General features: G+C 39.9%; 1 protein-coding gene across 1 annotated transcript in view; it reads right to left on the bottom strand.

Annotated features, from left to right (window-relative positions):
• Nucleotides 1–17,797, bottom strand: part of LOC122562289 (serine/threonine-protein kinase/endoribonuclease IRE1-like) — an 83,063-nt gene that overhangs the window by 31,658 nt on the left and 33,608 nt on the right. The window contains exons 3-11 of the mRNA XM_043715094.1: nt 17,273–17,306; nt 16,076–16,148; nt 15,410–15,482; nt 14,089–14,211; nt 9,544–9,645; nt 7,457–7,718; nt 5,730–5,808; nt 4,738–4,897; nt 2,015–2,133 (exon numbers count right to left, since the gene is read on the bottom strand). Coding sequence (XP_043571029.1) covers nt 2,015–2,133; nt 4,738–4,897; nt 5,730–5,808; nt 7,457–7,718; nt 9,544–9,645; nt 14,089–14,211; nt 15,410–15,482; nt 16,076–16,148; nt 17,273–17,306 — 1,025 coding nt within the window. The remainder of the gene's footprint in view (nt 1–2,014; nt 2,134–4,737; nt 4,898–5,729; nt 5,809–7,456; nt 7,719–9,543; nt 9,646–14,088; nt 14,212–15,409; nt 15,483–16,075; nt 16,149–17,272; nt 17,307–17,797) is intronic.

Genomic DNA, 17,797 nt, shown 5'->3' with positions numbered 1-17,797 from the left:
CCCCTGTTCGAGAAGGGGAGTAGAGATAACCCTGGTAATTATAGACCAGTGAGCCTTACTTCAGTTGTTGGTAAAGTGTTGGAAAAGGTTATAAGAGATAGGATTTATAATCATCTAGAAAATAATAATTTGATTAGGGATAGTCAGCACAGTTTTGTGAAGGGTAGGTCGTGCCTCACAAACCTTATTGAGTTCTTTGGTCATCTTCTCAAACAGGTAGATGAGAGTAAACCGGTTGATGTGGTGTATATGGATTTCAACAAGGCGTTCGATAAGGTCCCCCACAGTAGGCTATTGTACAAAATGCAGAGGAGTGGGATTGTGGGAGATATAGCAGTTTGGATCAGTAATTTGCTCGCTGAAAGAAGACAGAGGGTGGTGGTTGATGGGAAATGTTCATCCTGGAGTCCAGTTACTAGTGATGTACCGCAAGGGTCGGTGTTGGGTCCACTGCTGTTTGTCATTTTTATAAACGACCTGGATGAGGGCGTAGAAGGGTGGGTTAGTAAATTTGCAGACTAAGGTCGGTGGAGTTGTGGATAGTGACGAAGGATGTTGTAGGCTACAGAGAAACATAGATAAGCTGCAGAGCTGGGTTGAGGGGTGGCAAATGGAGTTTAATGCGGATAAGTGTGAGGTGATTCACTTTGGTCGGAGTAACCGAAATGCAGAGTACTGGGCTAATGGTAAGATTCTTGGTAGGAGAGAGATCTCGGTGTCCAGGTACACAGATCCTTGAAAGTTGCCACCCAGGTTGACAGGGTTGTTAAGAAAGTATACACAGTGTTTTAACTTTTATTAATAGAGGGATCGAGTTCCAGAACCATGAGATTATGCTGCAGCTGTACAAAACTCTGGTGCGGCCGCACTTGGAGTATTATGTACAGTTCTGGTCACCGCATTACAAGAAGGATGTGGAAGCTTTGGAAAGGGTGCAGAGGAGATTTAGTCGGATGTTGCCTGGTATGGAGGGAAGGTCTTACGAGGAAAGTTTGAGGTACTTGAGGCTGTTTTCGTTGGAGAGAAGAAGGTTGAGAGGTAACTTAATAGAGACATATAAGATAATCAGAGGGTTAGATTACAGGGTGGACGGGGAGAGCCTTTTTCCAAGTATGGTGACGGTGAGCACGAGGGGGCATAGCTTTAAATTGAAGGGTGATAGATATAGGACAGATGTCAGAGGTAGTTTCTTTATTCAGAGAGTAGTAAGGGTATGGAATGCTTTGCCTGCAACAGTAGTAGATTCGCTAACTTTAAGTACATTTAAGTCGTCATTGGACAAGCATATGGACGTACATGGAATAGTGTAGGTTAGATGGGCTTCAGATTGGTATGACAGGTCAGCGCAACATCGAGGGCTGAAGGGCCTGTACTGCGCTGTAATGTTCTATGTTCTATACAGTAATACCTACAACATATGGGTCAATTTACATACAAGGACTCAAAACCTCCCTCCATCAACTAACGTCAGCCACTAGATAGAGCCTGAGCAATGTAAAGCAAAGCAAAGGGGAGAGTAATTTTTTTTAAATATTATATGTTTTTAGTATTGAGGGCTGTATTGTATTTTATAAGTTATTCTAGCTAGGAATGTAAACTTGAGTACATGGCTCTTATAGTATTTAAATTTACAATTTTTGTTAATCTCGGCACGAAAATGTCCCAAAGGAAGCCAACACACTCTGGTTTAAACACTGATTCCTATGGGAACCTATGATTCACTTCAAAGTTATTTACCCAATGCCATAATTTTCAAGAACACACCCACAACTTTAAATGAGGCCCGTCTGCACATTGTTTAGGTAAGGATATTGAGAGATATGGAATAAAAGCAGGTAGGTGTAGATCAGCCTTGATTTAACTGAATGGTGCAGCAGGCTTGAGAGACTGTATGGCTTCCTCTGCTTTCCATGCTACACATTTTAAAAACACATCTGCTTTTGGATCTCATAAACACGGTTTACAAGTCACAGAGTGTGTAAAATGAGAGAAAACACAATTGAGATATACATACATCTTCAAATATTTCATTCTGAGGGCTAGTAGCAATTACATCGTCTGGAATTTTCTGCACATTCTCAGGAAAATGATTAAGGATCTTGGTTTGGGCTGCTAGTGGCATTTCATGGTGCCCTGAAAATGATAAATCCACAGCTCAGCACAACTGAATTAGCAAATGACAGACATCAGGTTGCAACATAAGCAAGTTGTTCAGTCCTAAAGTAATCAAGAAGTTTGCAGATGTGTGCTCCATGATTGAAATGCATCATCTTTTCAGGTGAGACAAAAACTGGCTGTGGGGCTGACAGTGAAGAGAGAAGCTGTAGACTATGAGGAGGTATCAATAAACTTGTCAGAAAACCAGCAAATGGAATTCAGCCCAAAAACGTGAGAGATGATACACTTGGGTAGGTCAAACAAAACAAAGGGATGCACAATAATTAATGGGACCATACAGAGAGTTGTACAGCACATGAAAGATTCTAGAGCGCACACCCATAAATCCCCAAAGGTAGAAAGACAAGTTGATAAAGTGGTTAAGGCAACACATAGAATACTTCTTTTATTAACCAAAATATTGATTATAAGAGCAGGGAGGTTATGCTAGGGCTATATATAACGCTAGTTAATGCCAAAACTTTAATATTGCATACAGTTCTGATAATCTCAGTGTAGAAAGAATGTAATTGCACTGGAGGGAGATTTATGAAGATGCTGCGAAGTCAGGAAAATTTGCAGCTAAGAGGAAGATTGGATCGGCTGGGGCTGTTTTCCTTGGAACACAGGAGACTGATGGAGAGATGTAAAAGGTTGTGAGGAGCCTGGATATTTTGGGGGAAGGACATATTTGTCCTGGCAGAGGAGTCAGTGACCAAGATGAACTGAGTTAATTAGCAGAAGATCTTTTCATCCTGACCTGGAAGGGCTATAGGACAGAAATTCTCAACACATTTATGAGGAATCTAGAACTGTACCAGGAGACCCATAATCTGCAAGGACACTGACCAAGTGTTGGGAAACGGAATCAGGTTGGCTGGTTCTTTTTCAGGCGGTGCAGACATTAACAACTGCATGGTCTCCTTCTGTCCAATACAATTTGCCACATTTTCTAAATATCTGAAGAGGAGGACATGGAAGAGGACGATGAAGTGGCAAGTATGTGAATTGCTCCTTCGGAGGCCCAGTACACAGACAATAGATTGCATGGCATTCCATTACTGCAACCATCCTATGACTTTATGAACAGAATACTTGCCCATATTACAGTGCTTCTACCACAAGCAGAAACTATTTACAACTTGCCCTATATTGGACTATAATATTGTCACATCAAAACCACACGTTACGTGATCTCAGGAATAGTGAGGAATCTCTGCTTTCTAATAATCCACGTAAATCAGGACCAAGTTTGTTGGGTAAGTTTGTTAGCCCCAATTAAATCAGCTGCAGAACTTTTCTGACTTCATTAGTCATCACAGCAAAATCTAATAAACTGCCTTAAAAACAAATTAACATTCAAATAATATTAGCAATTGAATGGATTTTGCTTTACCTCTGGGTTATTTTTCTCTTGTGGAGGGGGGGGATGGACAGCTTAGACTGTAGAATGTTTCACTGTAATCACAGGGTTTTCTTGCCCCTTGTGTTTGCCAGAGCTCCCCAATCATCAGGACATGTTACAAATGGGGTACAGTTCTTTTTGATCAACACTTTTACCACCACCACCACCACTATTTTACTCTCTAAATTGTTTTTCTTTCTCAAATACCACTGAGAAGCATTGTCCAATTAAAACAGTATGATCTTTGTGATATCAATTCAACTCAGCTGATAGGAGCTTCTTGCAGCTTTTCACCCTTTCAGCATGTACATAGAGCCAGGTCCCAAAGATGAAATGATGCTTTGCTGAAAGATCTGCATTACATTCACCCAGAGTAATCAACTTCACGTGTCCACAACGAAAAGATTTTGAAGCAAGTGACATTGGAGTGAGTGGAGCGAGAGAGAGAGTAACTATTTCCTAAAACATCCCACCCTTAAGGTCATGGTCATTTTTTATATATTTTCCTTGTAATTTGTTATTTTAAGTCCATGTTCCGTCTTTTGTTTGTTGCACTGTGCAGTTCCTTTAGCATCAGCAGATGCTAAGATTACATGCATCGTAAAGGGCACAATGGTTCCTAATGCAGGCTAGAATATGGATTTAAGTGACTGTGTGGTTCCACATACCCAATGATTGTGATAAGTGCTTTTCTTGGCTAAAGTTATTTTCTGAACTGATGAACTGTTGCTTACTCCATCCACCCAAATGGAAGACTATATTCTTTTTGAAGATCTACAGACTTGAGGTAAATATAATTTTCATTTACATCAAATCCCAACAAGATTGCAGAGTTTCACTCATCCAGTTCATGTTGCTGCTTATCCTCCATGAACTGCAATTCCAATCCCAAGTATACATTTCCCTTTATGCCCCCAGTCATTCCCACATCCACTTATTCATTTGTTCTGGAAAGGCAAGGCACTGTGCAGGTAAGGCTTAGATAAAATTTTCATTCTTTTTTTCATCACTGTTAAATACATTCCCTAAGAGCCCCCTACTGATACTCACATTCCTGGGGAATCCCTGCTAACACCCACATTCCCAGGTACCCCCTAGACTTTGCGCTGGTGTTTTGTTTGCAGCTGGTTCACGCTGCCCACTAGGGGGCACTTCGACACCATAGTTACTCTTACCGATCAGAAACCACTGATTTCTCAGGTAATCAATTGTCTTCGAAACTCCTGGTGTGAACTTAACATCAATACTGGGGGTGGTGTCACACTCGCCACGATCAGAGATGGTAATACGTTCGGTTTTGGGACCTTCAAGTAATGGGAATGCACTACCTCTTGGCTGTGAACACAAAACCCATACTATAGTTATTGGAATATGTTGTGATTACATATAATAATGCCTGTACCCTCTTGAATCCCTACACATTCTTCAAGCACCAAATGCAAGCACCTTGTATCCTCATTAGAGTCAAAAAAGGCCTTTCTAAACAAAGGAGTTACAGTCACTTTAAAACTGTAAGGGGAAGGGAAGAAATACATAAATTGACCACACTATTTAATCCTAGACAAATAAAAAATTAGGCAAACTGGAATTCATATAATATTGACAAAAGGAAGTGTTGTCTTTTCAAAATAAAGTACATTAATGTTGGCTTAGTTGGTTATAACAGTTAAGTATACAGGGTTAGTTTATGATTGAATTCCTAATCCCCATGAGTTAGCTGATCTCACCCAGAAAGAACAACATCAGGTGCACTGTGATTTTTTTTCCACTGTATCTTGATTGGAAGAAGAGGAAAGTAATCACTCTGGATCTGCATCACACTGAATTTACAGGTAACAACCTCAGACATGGGGAAGTTAGGTGGACTCAGGATTGGGCTCAATTGCAGTCACTCCCTGTTGGCCCAATATTTTGTGCTTGCTAATTATTCAGACAATATAAAAGAGAGACACCTGATTAAGGTAAAGGAGCCCAATCTAAACTGGTGCTTCCTGAAGAGGGAGACATTAGGTGAAAACATAACAATAGTTGATGGATCTAATATAACAATAAATACTGATTCCATTTTAAATAAAGTTACAAATCAACTTTGAATATTTTAAACTAAAGGATGAAATAGTTTGAGACATAATTTTGTATCGGGATAAATAAAACTTCAATTACCTACCACAACAGCCACTCCTTCATGCACTAGTGATGATGAGGCATACAAACTGGTCGAATACTTTCCAACGTACAAAGTTGGCCTAAGAATGAAGATTAAGATGTGAAGTTAAAGGCTAAAAGGGCCTCAGCAACACAGTCTATATTTCCAGTATTTTGTTATCTTTATTGTTAAAGTATCCATAAGTCACATGGTGCTCCAAGGAAAAGCAAGCAGCTTGTTCGCTCTCTCACTGCTAATTACTGAAACAGTTACAGGGAAGGGCTGACCATTAAATTTCACTACACTAGTAATCTGAAACTCAAGAAGAATTGTGGGACACCAACTGTTGACCCATGAAACAGGCTGCTGATTCAGTGCTACATTACCAAATATTCACAATACAGAGACAAATCATCCAATCCAACAGATTCATACCACAGTTTATGCTCCAAACATGCCTCTTCCTGGCCTCTCTTCATTTATCCCCATCAGCATATCCTTTTATTTATTTGTACCTGAAATGGCTTATCCAACTTTGTTTAATACCTATTGAGTAACTAATACAGATCTCTAATTGTCAAACCATGAAACTAAAAATGCTGTGCTTCTATTAATCAACGAATTACCTTCTGGAACACATAGACCATTACTGTAATTGACCATCATTCTTTTCCAAGAGTGTTCGGAGATTAGCAACGACTGGTTAATAGTTGTTTTCTGCTACTGTTTTTTGAAGGAGGAATGTTGGTCAGGATATCAGGTGAGGTTTCTGCACTTCCAGATTTTAAACAAAATCGGGGAGTGGCCACTTGTCCCTTGTTTCTGTGCTAGTTCTTTAAAAGAGCATTTTCCATTGTTTGGAATATTTTGCTTTTCAAGTACATGAGCCAAATTAACATTTGAAGTAGCTTCCAAAGTGAAATTAGCTATGGATCACTGAGACCTGATCATTCTTGACACTAGATTTTATACTCAATCATCACTTACATCTAGCTCGCGCACACACATTGCAACATTCACAATGGGAAATACTCCCTGTTGAATTAGTTAGCATGGGGTTCCCATGGCAAAGTGAATGCTGCTCATCATCCAAACCTAATTCTGTCAGCTCTCAACAAGTCTCCAGATGCAGTGTTTCACAGAAGCAGCAAAGCAGCATATTATCTTAGTAAAGGAGAAGTTTTCCCCTTTTTTTTATTTCAAAAATATACTTTATTCATATATATTTAATCTATACAATTGGACATGTCATCATTCTATAAACATTCCATTTCTTTACGTATCGAAACAGGGTAATCATTCATATTCACAGGTTAGTGCGATTACATTGAGCTCAGACGCCAGCGGAGCCCAAATGACTGCGTGGGCCCCCTGTAAAGGAGAAGTTTTCCCCTTTTGCCTCACTGGAACCCTGTTCACTCCCAAGCATTTGATCACAAGGCAGTACTGATGCCATGTTTAATATAGGCACACTGTTGCAGCAGGAAGTAGTAAGAAAAAGGGAGGTTCCCAGTACAAAGGATGGGCAAGAATGGGAAGGAAATGTGTTAGAATTACAGAACAATGAAAGTGCAAACAGAGAACATTCTTTTAAAGGACTATTTAAGGTTGCACCCAAGATAACGGTTATCTCTTTCAGCACAATGTGCTCCAGATTAATGCTTATTTGGTTACCACATTGGATTACTGATCAGTTCTATACTGCTCTGCAGCACCTACTAACTTAACAAAAAAAAACCTGCACTTACATTAGCTTTTGTTTGGTCTCTGCCTCTTTAGGGAAAGGATATTTCCACTTGGTGATCCGGCCCACCTCTCCAGACATAAATGTGAGGTAGCGGAGTGTTTCAATGCCCACATTTGTGTGCATCACTTTCCTCAGTCCTTCCCGCTGCCAGATGTACATTGCCACCACCGGTGATGCATAATTCTGAATCCACAGAATGTCACCTGATTCATTATCTACTGTCACAACCAGCCCATCTCCATTCGACACAAAGTGGAGCATTTCTGCAAGGAGATGGTGAGAAACGTTACATCCAAAACATTACATCAAGGCACAGTGGCAGCATGTTCAGCTGCTACTAATGGTGCGATTAGGTATGGTTACTCAGAATCATGTTTCACCACCCACTTCCATAGTAAAAATATTTTAAGCTTTCCCATGCTGCTTTCCCGCAGTGGCCCTCCCTTCCTACTTCAAGAAAAATTGACTTCTGAGAGCAGCTCATTAAGGAGCTCTGCAGGCAGTGGCAGTGAAAGAATTGTCAGTTGCAGGGTGTGGCTGCCTAGTGGTTATACGATTGAACAGGCAACTGAGGAAGTGGCTGTGCCAACCCCTCCGATGCAAACCAAAAAACTAAATTCAATAAATTTAGTAATTTGTGAGCTACCACCAGAAAAACAGCAATCAAAATAACTGGTTTTTAAAAAACATAGTACCCAAGAGGCTCACAATGTCCTTTGAAGTCCCTAGGAGCTGTTGTCATGTTCTTTAAAATTTATTAAAAAAAAGTTAAACATGCACATCCAAATAATATGCTAATTTAGTTACTCGAAAAGGTAACTAACTGAGCTTGATCTATATGAAAGTAGCAAAGGTAGAACATTCAATTACTCCAGCATTTTTTCAATAGATTCTTCCTTATATTTTTCCACCTTTGGAGCAGCACGGTGGCTCAGTGGTTAGCAATGCTGCCTCACAGCACCAGGGTCCCAGGTTCGATTCCAGCCTCAGGCGACTGTCTGTGTGGAGTTTGCACATTCTCCCCGAGTTTGCACATTCTCCCCATGTTTGCATGGGTTTCCTCCGGGTGCTCTGGTTTCCTCCCACAGTCCAAAAGATGTGCAGGCAGGTAAATTGGCCATGTGAAATCGCCCATTGTGTTAGGTGCATTAGTCAGAGGGAAATGGGTCTGGGTGGGTTACTCTTCAGAGAGTCGGTGTGGACTTGTTGGGATGAAGGGCCTGTTTTCACATGTAGGGAATCTAATCTAATCTAATCTCAATTACTCTTACCTTTGCCAACTTTGGAGGTGCTGATGTTGGACTGGGGTGTACAAAGTTAACACCAGGTTATAGTCCAACAGTTTAATTGTGTCCTCCACAACCACCTGATGAAGGAGCGTCGCTCCAAAAGCTAGTGTGCTTCCAATTAAACTGTTGGACTATAACATGGTGCTGTGAGATTTTTAACTTTGCCAACTTTGCAAGAGTTCACCTTGCATTCTCGGATCTCCTTGCGACAATGCTAGCAATTCACTTTAATGGGGTGAATGCCAACATGAACAGTGGTACCATTAAGCTTTTCAACATTGTGCACACTCAATTTAAATTACATACGTTTTCCTGTATACTTGGACAATGTTACCAGATATGCTGACCCTGGTAATGTCCTCAAACAACCTGAACCTCATCATCTTTGCGCATGGGTATTGAGCAAACATTGTATTTCTGCCTCCGCTCTTTGGAGAACTGAGGGCTACCCTTGTATGTTGCTTCTTTTCCTCACTGTCAAATTATTCCAAAGCCCACAAGGCTCTTTAGACAACTTGGAATGGGTGATGATTCTGGTCTTGTCAATCTAGCTCCCAGCCAATGGGCAAGCTACTAAAAATTATCAAAAGAAACAATAACTTATCCAAACTGCTCAGTGATATTTCAATTAGTTCTGCTTCTCAGTAAAATAGTCAAGGTAGGTACAATTTGACACAGAAGTGACCAAGTGACTAAATTACCACCTATTGCTGCTGGCAGGTGAAGTTTTCAAAATGTACAGCAGCTGCCTCTGCAGAAGCAGCAGAACAAGCAATTATTAAAGTCAAATCATTCTTACTGTATTCAGTGTCCTCATCGGGTAAGGTGGCAGAGTAATCAAAGTAGGTGGCATTCCATCGCAGCTCCCGGTTCTTGGTGTCATACATAGTAATTGTGTATTCTGTCAACAAAAGAGCACATCAGCACAAAGGAGCCATTTGAAACCCAGGCACAAGCAGCGCTCCAAAAACTACTGCTTCCAAATAAACCTGCTGGACTATAACCTGGTGTTGTGTGATTTTGAAGTTTAACCAGGTCTTTATAACCAGACTTTTATGTTAACCAAGATTACCCTGCATTCTGACCAGATCTATGGCAATCTTTCATTGACACAGGCTTGAGCCAACTGGAAAGTGCCAGTACAAAATATGCTCAAGGACACATTCCCGATGAAGGTTTTATGTCCAAAATATCGACTCTCCTCCTCCTTGGATGCTGCCTGACCTGCTATACTTTTCCAGTACTACACTTTTCGATTCAAAGTACCTTCTGCCATGCCATGGTCCCAATTTCAAAACCCCTTTTTAGACCCTAAGAGATAGGAGCAGGGTGAGGTCATTCCGCCCATTGAGTCTGCTCCACCATTCGATCATAACCGAGATGTTTCTCAACCCCATTCTCTTACCTTCTCCCTGTAACCCTTACTCCCCTTACTAATCAAGGGCCTATCTCTGTCATAAATGCACACAAGGACTTGACCTCAACAGCCCTCTGTCCTAAAGTAGTTCTACAGGTTAACCACTCTCTAATATGAATATTTTTCATCAGTATTCACACAGGAAAAAGACAATATTGTCAAGGAGAATGCTGAGATACAGGCTACTAAATTAGACTAGATCAGATTGAGGTTCATAAGGAGGAGTTATCTATTTTCACAGAACTTTGCAGAATTGCTAAGTTCCCTGGGCCAGATGGCACTTATCCTAGGATTCTCTGGGATGCTAGGGAGTAGACTGCAGAGCCTTTGTTTTTGATCTTCATGCCAGAAGACTGGAGGATAGCAAATGTTGCCCCCTTGTTCAAGAAGGGGAGTAGAGACAACCCTGGTAATTATAGGCCAGTGAGCCTTTCTTTGATTGTGGGTAAAGTGTTGGATAGGATTATAAGAGATAGGATTTATAATCACCTAGAAAGGAATAATTTGGTTAGGGATAGCCAACACAGTTTTGTGAAGGGTAGGTCGTGCCTCCCTTACGGAGTTCTTTAAAAAGGTGACCAAACAAGTGGATGGGTGTAAAGCAGTTGATGTGGTGTACATGGATTTCAGTACAGTGTTTGATAAGGTTCCCCATGGTAGGCTATTGCAGAAAATACAGAGGCATGGGATTGAGGATGATTTAGTGGTTTGGATCAGAAATTGGCTAGCTGAAAGAAGATGGAAGGTGGTAGTTATGGGGAAATGCTCATCCTGGAGTTCAGTTACTAGTGGTGTACCACAAGGAACTGTTTTGGGGCCACTGCTGCTTGCCGTCATTTTTATAAATGACCTGTACAAGGGCATAGAAGGACGGGTTAGTAAATTTGCAGATGACACTAAAGTCGGTGGAGTTGTAGACAGTGCGGAAGGATGTTGCAGGCTACAGAGGGATATTGATAAGCTGGAGGGCTGGGATAAGAGGTGGCAAATGGAGTTTAATGCAAAAAAGTGCGAGGTGATTCACTTTGGAAGGAGTAACAGGAATACAGATTATTGGCTAATGGTAAGGTTCTTGGTAGTGTGGATGAGCAGACAGATCTCGGTGTCCATGTACATAGATCCCTGAAAGTTGCCACCCAGGTTGATAGGGTTGTTAAGAAGATGAAAGGTGTGTTAACTTATATTAGCAGAGGGATTGACTTTCGGAACCAGGAGGTTATGCTGCAGCTGTACAAAATTCTGGTGCAGCCACACTTGGAGTACTGCATACAGTTCTGGTCGCCGCATTGTAGGAAGGACATGGAAGCATTGGAAAGGTTGCAGAGGAGATTTACTAGGACGTTGCCTGGTATGATAAGGTTTTATGAGGGAAGGCTGAGGAACTTGAGGCTGTTTTTGTTAGAAAGAAGAAGGTTAAGAGATGACTTAAGAGACATACAAGATAATCAGATGGTTAGATAGGGTGAACAGTGAAAGCCTTTTTCCTCAGATGGTGATGGTGAGCACAATGGGCCATAGTTTTAAACTGAGGAGTGATTAGACGTAGGATAGATGTCACTGGTAGGTGCTTTACTCAGAGTAGTAGGTCGTGGAATATCTGCCTGCAACACCAGTGGACTCGCCAACTTTAAGGACATTTAAATGGTCATTGGATAAACATATGGATGAAAACGGAATAGTGTAGGTTAGATAGGTTTCAGATTAGTTTCACAGGCCAGCGCAACATCAAGGGATGAAGGGCCTGTACTGCACTATTTTTCTATGCTCTAATTGAAGAAATTCCTCCTCATAACAGTTCTAAAGGGTAGTTCCTTCACTTGGAGGCTGTGTCTTTGGATCCTAGTCTCTCCTACTAATTACTGGAAACATCATCTCCATGTCTACTTTAACCAGGCCTTTCAGTGTTCTATAAGTTTTAATCAGATCCTCCCACATCCTTCTAAACTCCATCAAATACAGACCCTGAGTCCTCAACTGCTCCTTGTATAACAAGCCTTTCATCCCCAGGATTACACTGGTAAAGCCCCTCTGGATCCCCTCCAACGCCAGCACATTCTTCCTTAGATACAGGGCCCAAAACTGCTCACAATATTCCAAATGGGGTCTGACCAGAGCTCAGCAGTGCATCTCTGCTCTTTTATTTAAACCTTCTTGAAATGAATATTAACATAGCATTAGCCTTTCCGTCTTCCAACTAAACCTTCAATGTTGACCTTAAGAGAATCCTGAACTAGGAACCAAGGCCTGTTGTGCGTGTCCCTTCTTCCCTATTTGCCTCACATAACAGTCACCTTTTCTCGTTTATTTCTTTCCTTCCATCAAGCTTCTATTCCTTGGTCTTAGCTATCCTCCTGCACTACTCCTAAATGGCTAACATTCAGAAGTGAACAGTGACAGGGAGTTTTGATACCTCTTCAATTCCAAGTATAAGGTTGCTTAGCACACTACAACCCTGTGGATAGGATTCTTGGTTTATTCTCTCCTCCAACACTCAGATGCTGGATGCCAGTTAGAATGCATCTGCCTCTACCCGATTCTCAAATCAGTTAAATCTAGTTTCGACAGGCTCGGCCTGTTTGAACAGACTCTGCAGCTGGAGAATCCTGTTGAGCCACTGTGGGGAGCCAGAGTCCATCACACGAAGCACAATTAGACCAAAACAAATTAAAACAAGATGACACTTAAACCAAAGAGGATCTTATGATACAGTGGTAGTGTCTGACCTCTGAGTCAGAAGGTCCAGGTGAACATTTCACCTGCTGCAGAAGTTTGTCATTACATAACCAAGCAAGTTAATTAAAACAGCTACACTCAAGTTACTGCAAAGTAGTGCAGTCCTCATCTGTTGCCACTCCAACACATACATAAGACTTCATTTCTGAAGCATCTTAATATAAATTTAAAAATTAATATGTTAAATCGATTGATACTTGATTTCTAAACCTTTACCCAGAGTTCGCTAGGTCAGTTGCACTACTCAGACGGTCAATCTCCTCTAAAAAGGGATGAATGAATGAAAACCAATGAAAAATATCTGAAATGGAATCTTACCAGCAGTGACTATCTACATGACTGAATGTGATGAAAAAATAAGGAAGGAAATTTACTCCCAAATTTTTCTCTTTTTTCTTCCCTACAAACTTATTTTTGTGATTAAAAACAATCTCTAAACATTTCTATTGATATCCCTGTACCCTTTAGTTTACATTATAGATTCTAGCTTTAATAAGGAAATTTGACCTCAGTATTTTGCCACTAAAAAAAAAGACCCAAAACTTGCTTTCTCAAATTGACACTGTCGTTAATGAGCCACCTGAGAGACAGAACATTTCCTGGATTCATGTCCTTTTTCACAGTGGGTACTCTACCACACTATGGCCCCTGCTCTGGCTGATATGAGTCACTGGTCCTCCATGCTAGCCTCTGCGAGCCTCCATGCTAGCCCCAACTGACTAATCTTTCTGCTACTATTGTCTGAGAGTTGAAGCAAAGTCACAATACAAAAACAACTGATAGCTCCCATTGCAGAAACATAACTCAACTGGACAGTCCCAAGACAGTGACTATCATCTCCCAAACCAGAGATAGAAAACACTCCCATAGACCCAACGAGACCAAACAAATCAGGAAACAAATCCGAATACCAGACTTGTGCCAGTAAACCTTAGATTGTCCCCATCTGGTTGAAGACAGGTGAAAAACATACAAAAATGGATGTAGTTGGTGAAAGTGATCAGGATGTGATGGAATTTATGAAAAATAATTTTGTTTCTGGAACTTCACATATTTAAATTTGGCTCTGCAATCAACATTTTACCCCTCAATACATGTTAAGTCAAAAGAGTAAAACAAATTTATTCACAGAAAAAGGAGAACTATTCTTTTTATTATATTCTGATTTTTAAGCAGGAGGCATACACACTATACCTGTGCGTCCAAGGTATAGGAGGGGTGTTGATGGACACATGCTTTCTGCAAACGAAGCTGTTAACGTCTGCTGCTTTACACCTGTCATTGGGTCCACAACATACCAGATATCCTGCTTTTTTCCTGAGGGAACACAAAATAAAATGATCTTACAATAAATTGTTACCATGTCATTTAGAAGCTACCAATGCAATCATGAGGTGGTACACCAGGGGCCTTTAGATACATCATAGCTTGATTCAAACTTTCCTTTCTTGTACTTCCAAGTATAAAGGTCTCTGAACCAGTTGGGTGAAATAATATGTTTCTATAAATAATAACCCCTTAAGGAGCACCTATAATATAGTTATTTCTCATCAGTTTATATTCAAATTACAAATTAAAGCTACCTGTATCCCCTTATCTGCAAAGGGTAATTTAAGTTGCTGATGGCAATCACAAAAGTACTATAGAGAATATGATCTTGAACTTAATCTCAAGATTTGCAACCCACTTAAATAATTCTACAAAGAATGGATTGTACCTGTACTAATCAGATATTCAGCTATTTAAACATCAGTAATTAAGTTGCCAAGACAAGGGTTTTCTGTAAACAGTCTTACTAAGGGTTGGAAAGGTGGATCTCTGATTAACCCCTAAACAACTGACTGGCAGTGACCATGTCAAATTGAAATCTATTTAGGAGCTGGAGAGGTTGCATGAGAAGCAAACGATTTAACAACTAGACTATTCATAAAACAAGCAGTTTAGTTCTCCCCAGCCCTAATCCCATCAGGCCAGGTAGACCAAGGTGTTGAGTATTTAGTTGCAAGATTACACAGCCAAACATTTTATTGAAACCATACATTTTAATCACCAGATCTGTTCACCCAAAACTACGCTAAATATAAACTAGCCCCACATTCCCGCACTAGGCCCACAGCCCTGAATGCTCATCCAAATACTTTTGGAAAGTTTGAGAGCGTTCTTGCTTCAATGACCCTCTCACACATGCCAGATCCCCATCACTAAAAATCCTCTCTGAACTTCCAGCCTTCCACCTTAAAAGTCCAACTGATCCTTCAACTAAGGGGAACTAGTACTTTCTACTCATTGGAACTTCACTCATGTCCAAACATTAAACCACACCTGCAAACTTTTTCCAGCAAACATTTTCTTCCTTCAGTAAAAAAAGTGATTGATTATTTCACATTGAAATCTTTCCTTCCCTGTGCAAAATAGGTATACAATTTATAAGACATCTGTCTTACGTCAGAATAACTGTAGAATTCTGAAAACAAGTAAATAGTGAGCGATGCATTGTGAAACAGAGTTCACTCACCCATGTACAGTATACCATCAGAACTTCGACAAGGTGATGCCTGCACCAATTCAGGAATTGTGAAAGGAAGTTTCTGTAAAAAAGAACTAACGGTTTCACTAAGAAACTAATAATAAGTTTTACATGTTTTACAAAAGGAGACATACCACATATTAAAAGGTAAAACCCAGCAGCAGAGCATATTTATTCTGAAATCAGGTCTCTATTAAACCTCCAGATTAGGATTAATAAAACTAATTTTAAAAGACCTGGAGTTACCACCACAATAGTTTGTAAAGTTGAGAGTACAATTTCAGGAAGGCCAAAGGATAGCCAACTTTGGTAAATCAAACCTCCAAACAGAAGGAGTAACTGTTCTTCTATCACTGATGAAAGGAATATATTTGAGGGGTAGATTAAAGAATACATAGTTTCCTGCACGAAAAGTGCCCATTCAGCCTAATCAGACAATCACACATTGCCTGCCCAAAAAGTGCTTAATACTGATATTGGATGCTTGAAATAAAAAGAAATACACATTTGCCTCTGCCAACAACACAATCCAATCAAAACAAGGATTAGTAGATAGCTTATTGATTTTAGAATTTTTTATCAATTGAAGTTAAAAAAAACAGATCTTTGGACAGACACAATCAAACAGGTCTGACTACAAGGGGATTAGCTTACAGTAAGTCCTTCATTGTTTTTGTCTCCCAGCGTGTATAGACTGCCATCATTAGGATCAGGAAGAAATGCTGGTCTGCAAAGAAGAAATAAACAAATTAGTAATAGCATTTCTAATTATAGATTATGATGAACTACCAGCTGGGCCATTTACTTGCACAGCACCAAAACTGACAGGTAGCAAAGTCCAGGTGTTGTGAACCAAAATCCAACTGGACTATACATAGGTAGAGATGCCCTTCTGAGAGTAGGGTCTCACTGCAGTTAAAAGCTGCTATACGCTGCCCCACTGAGCAAATTTAGAACTACTACATATAGAAAATGCTACGATGGAGTAAATATATACCCTCTGAAGAATGCACAATGCTGTACACTCAATTATTATACACTGAAGTTTGGAACAAAGTTAAAACTGTGCAAATGCTTGTACAGACACCAAAACTTAAAATTGTTTTTTGAAAAACATTTTTGCACAAGTTTTCTGACTTTGACTAAGTGATGTGCCCTATGGGGAAAGAATAGATGTACTCTACTGTGTAAACAGAAATTCTACAAACAGATTCCATAATAGATTGGTGCTGAATCTCAAACATGTTGTTAAATGTACATGGCTGGCTGACCAAAATAACTCATTATATATGTGGATTCAGTGTTACTTGTAGAAGGATTAAGCTCAACAACAATCCAACAGCAATGTCACTAGGACATACTGCACAGTTTCCAATCAATACATTACCTTGCAAACATCGCATCAATACAGTAATATAGCTCACCTATTCATAGAAAGAACACAAGACTTGTGAAAGACTAAAATAAGTGAAAGGGATAGGCTTTTGTAAAATAGAAGCCAAGAGGAAGAACATATCGTAACAATAAAACAGGCAGGAGTATGAATTCAGTTTTAAAAAGGTGGAAGTGTAAAAAGTTGGTTATGAGCAAAAGTGACCATAGTGCAATTGAACTGTTGCCAAAAGCCAACTATTTCACTGATGTTAGTTAGAAAGGGAAACTTGACAGCCTCTACTTAGTTCCAGTCCCACATCAATATGACTTGATCTGAACCACCCTGTGGCAAGTATACACTGATGTTGAATATATAATTTTGTATGCATTTGAAAAGGAGAAATAGTCTCAACAATGATAGATCTTTAACACAAACTCTGAGATGTAAACAGATGTATAGTCATATTATGAACTTACTCCGTTAGATGCATGGGCACTTGAAGCACAGGATCTGTACAAGACAAAAAGAAAAAAAAGAGCCAAAAAATTACACAAATAAAATAGGACTGTGTAAATTCTGAGTCTATCTACAAACTCCACCATTCCTGATCCTTTTTTAAAATGAGTTACGAAGCAACAGATTGATAACCTACATCCAAAGTTGCAAAGTGTACAAATCTATGCTAATAAACTTTATATTTGATAAAAGAAAATGTGTTATGTACTAATGGAAAAAACATGATTATCTAATACTGTACAGACAAAACAGCAACTGAAATACCTGACTGAAGAGATGTTAACTTCCAACTGACTCAGCAAGTAGCATCCTCAACTCAAGGGCAGAAATTGAGAGTTCAAGTATCCTAGCCATGTAATATTGAAGTTCATAGTCTACTCAGGCAAAATGTCAGACACAGGTCAGGTTTATGGCTTCTTTATTAAGTTGGATTCTAATGATCTGTTTCTACTATTCTCCTGGAATCCAAACCAACATTTATTATT

Source organism: Chiloscyllium plagiosum, chromosome 24 (genome assembly GCF_004010195.1).
Source record: "Chiloscyllium plagiosum isolate BGI_BamShark_2017 chromosome 24, ASM401019v2, whole genome shotgun sequence".
NCBI lineage: Eukaryota > Metazoa > Chordata > Chondrichthyes > Orectolobiformes > Hemiscylliidae > Chiloscyllium > Chiloscyllium plagiosum.
The sequence above is the reverse complement of the archived record's forward strand: the minus strand, read 5'-3'. Positions and strand labels throughout refer to the sequence as shown.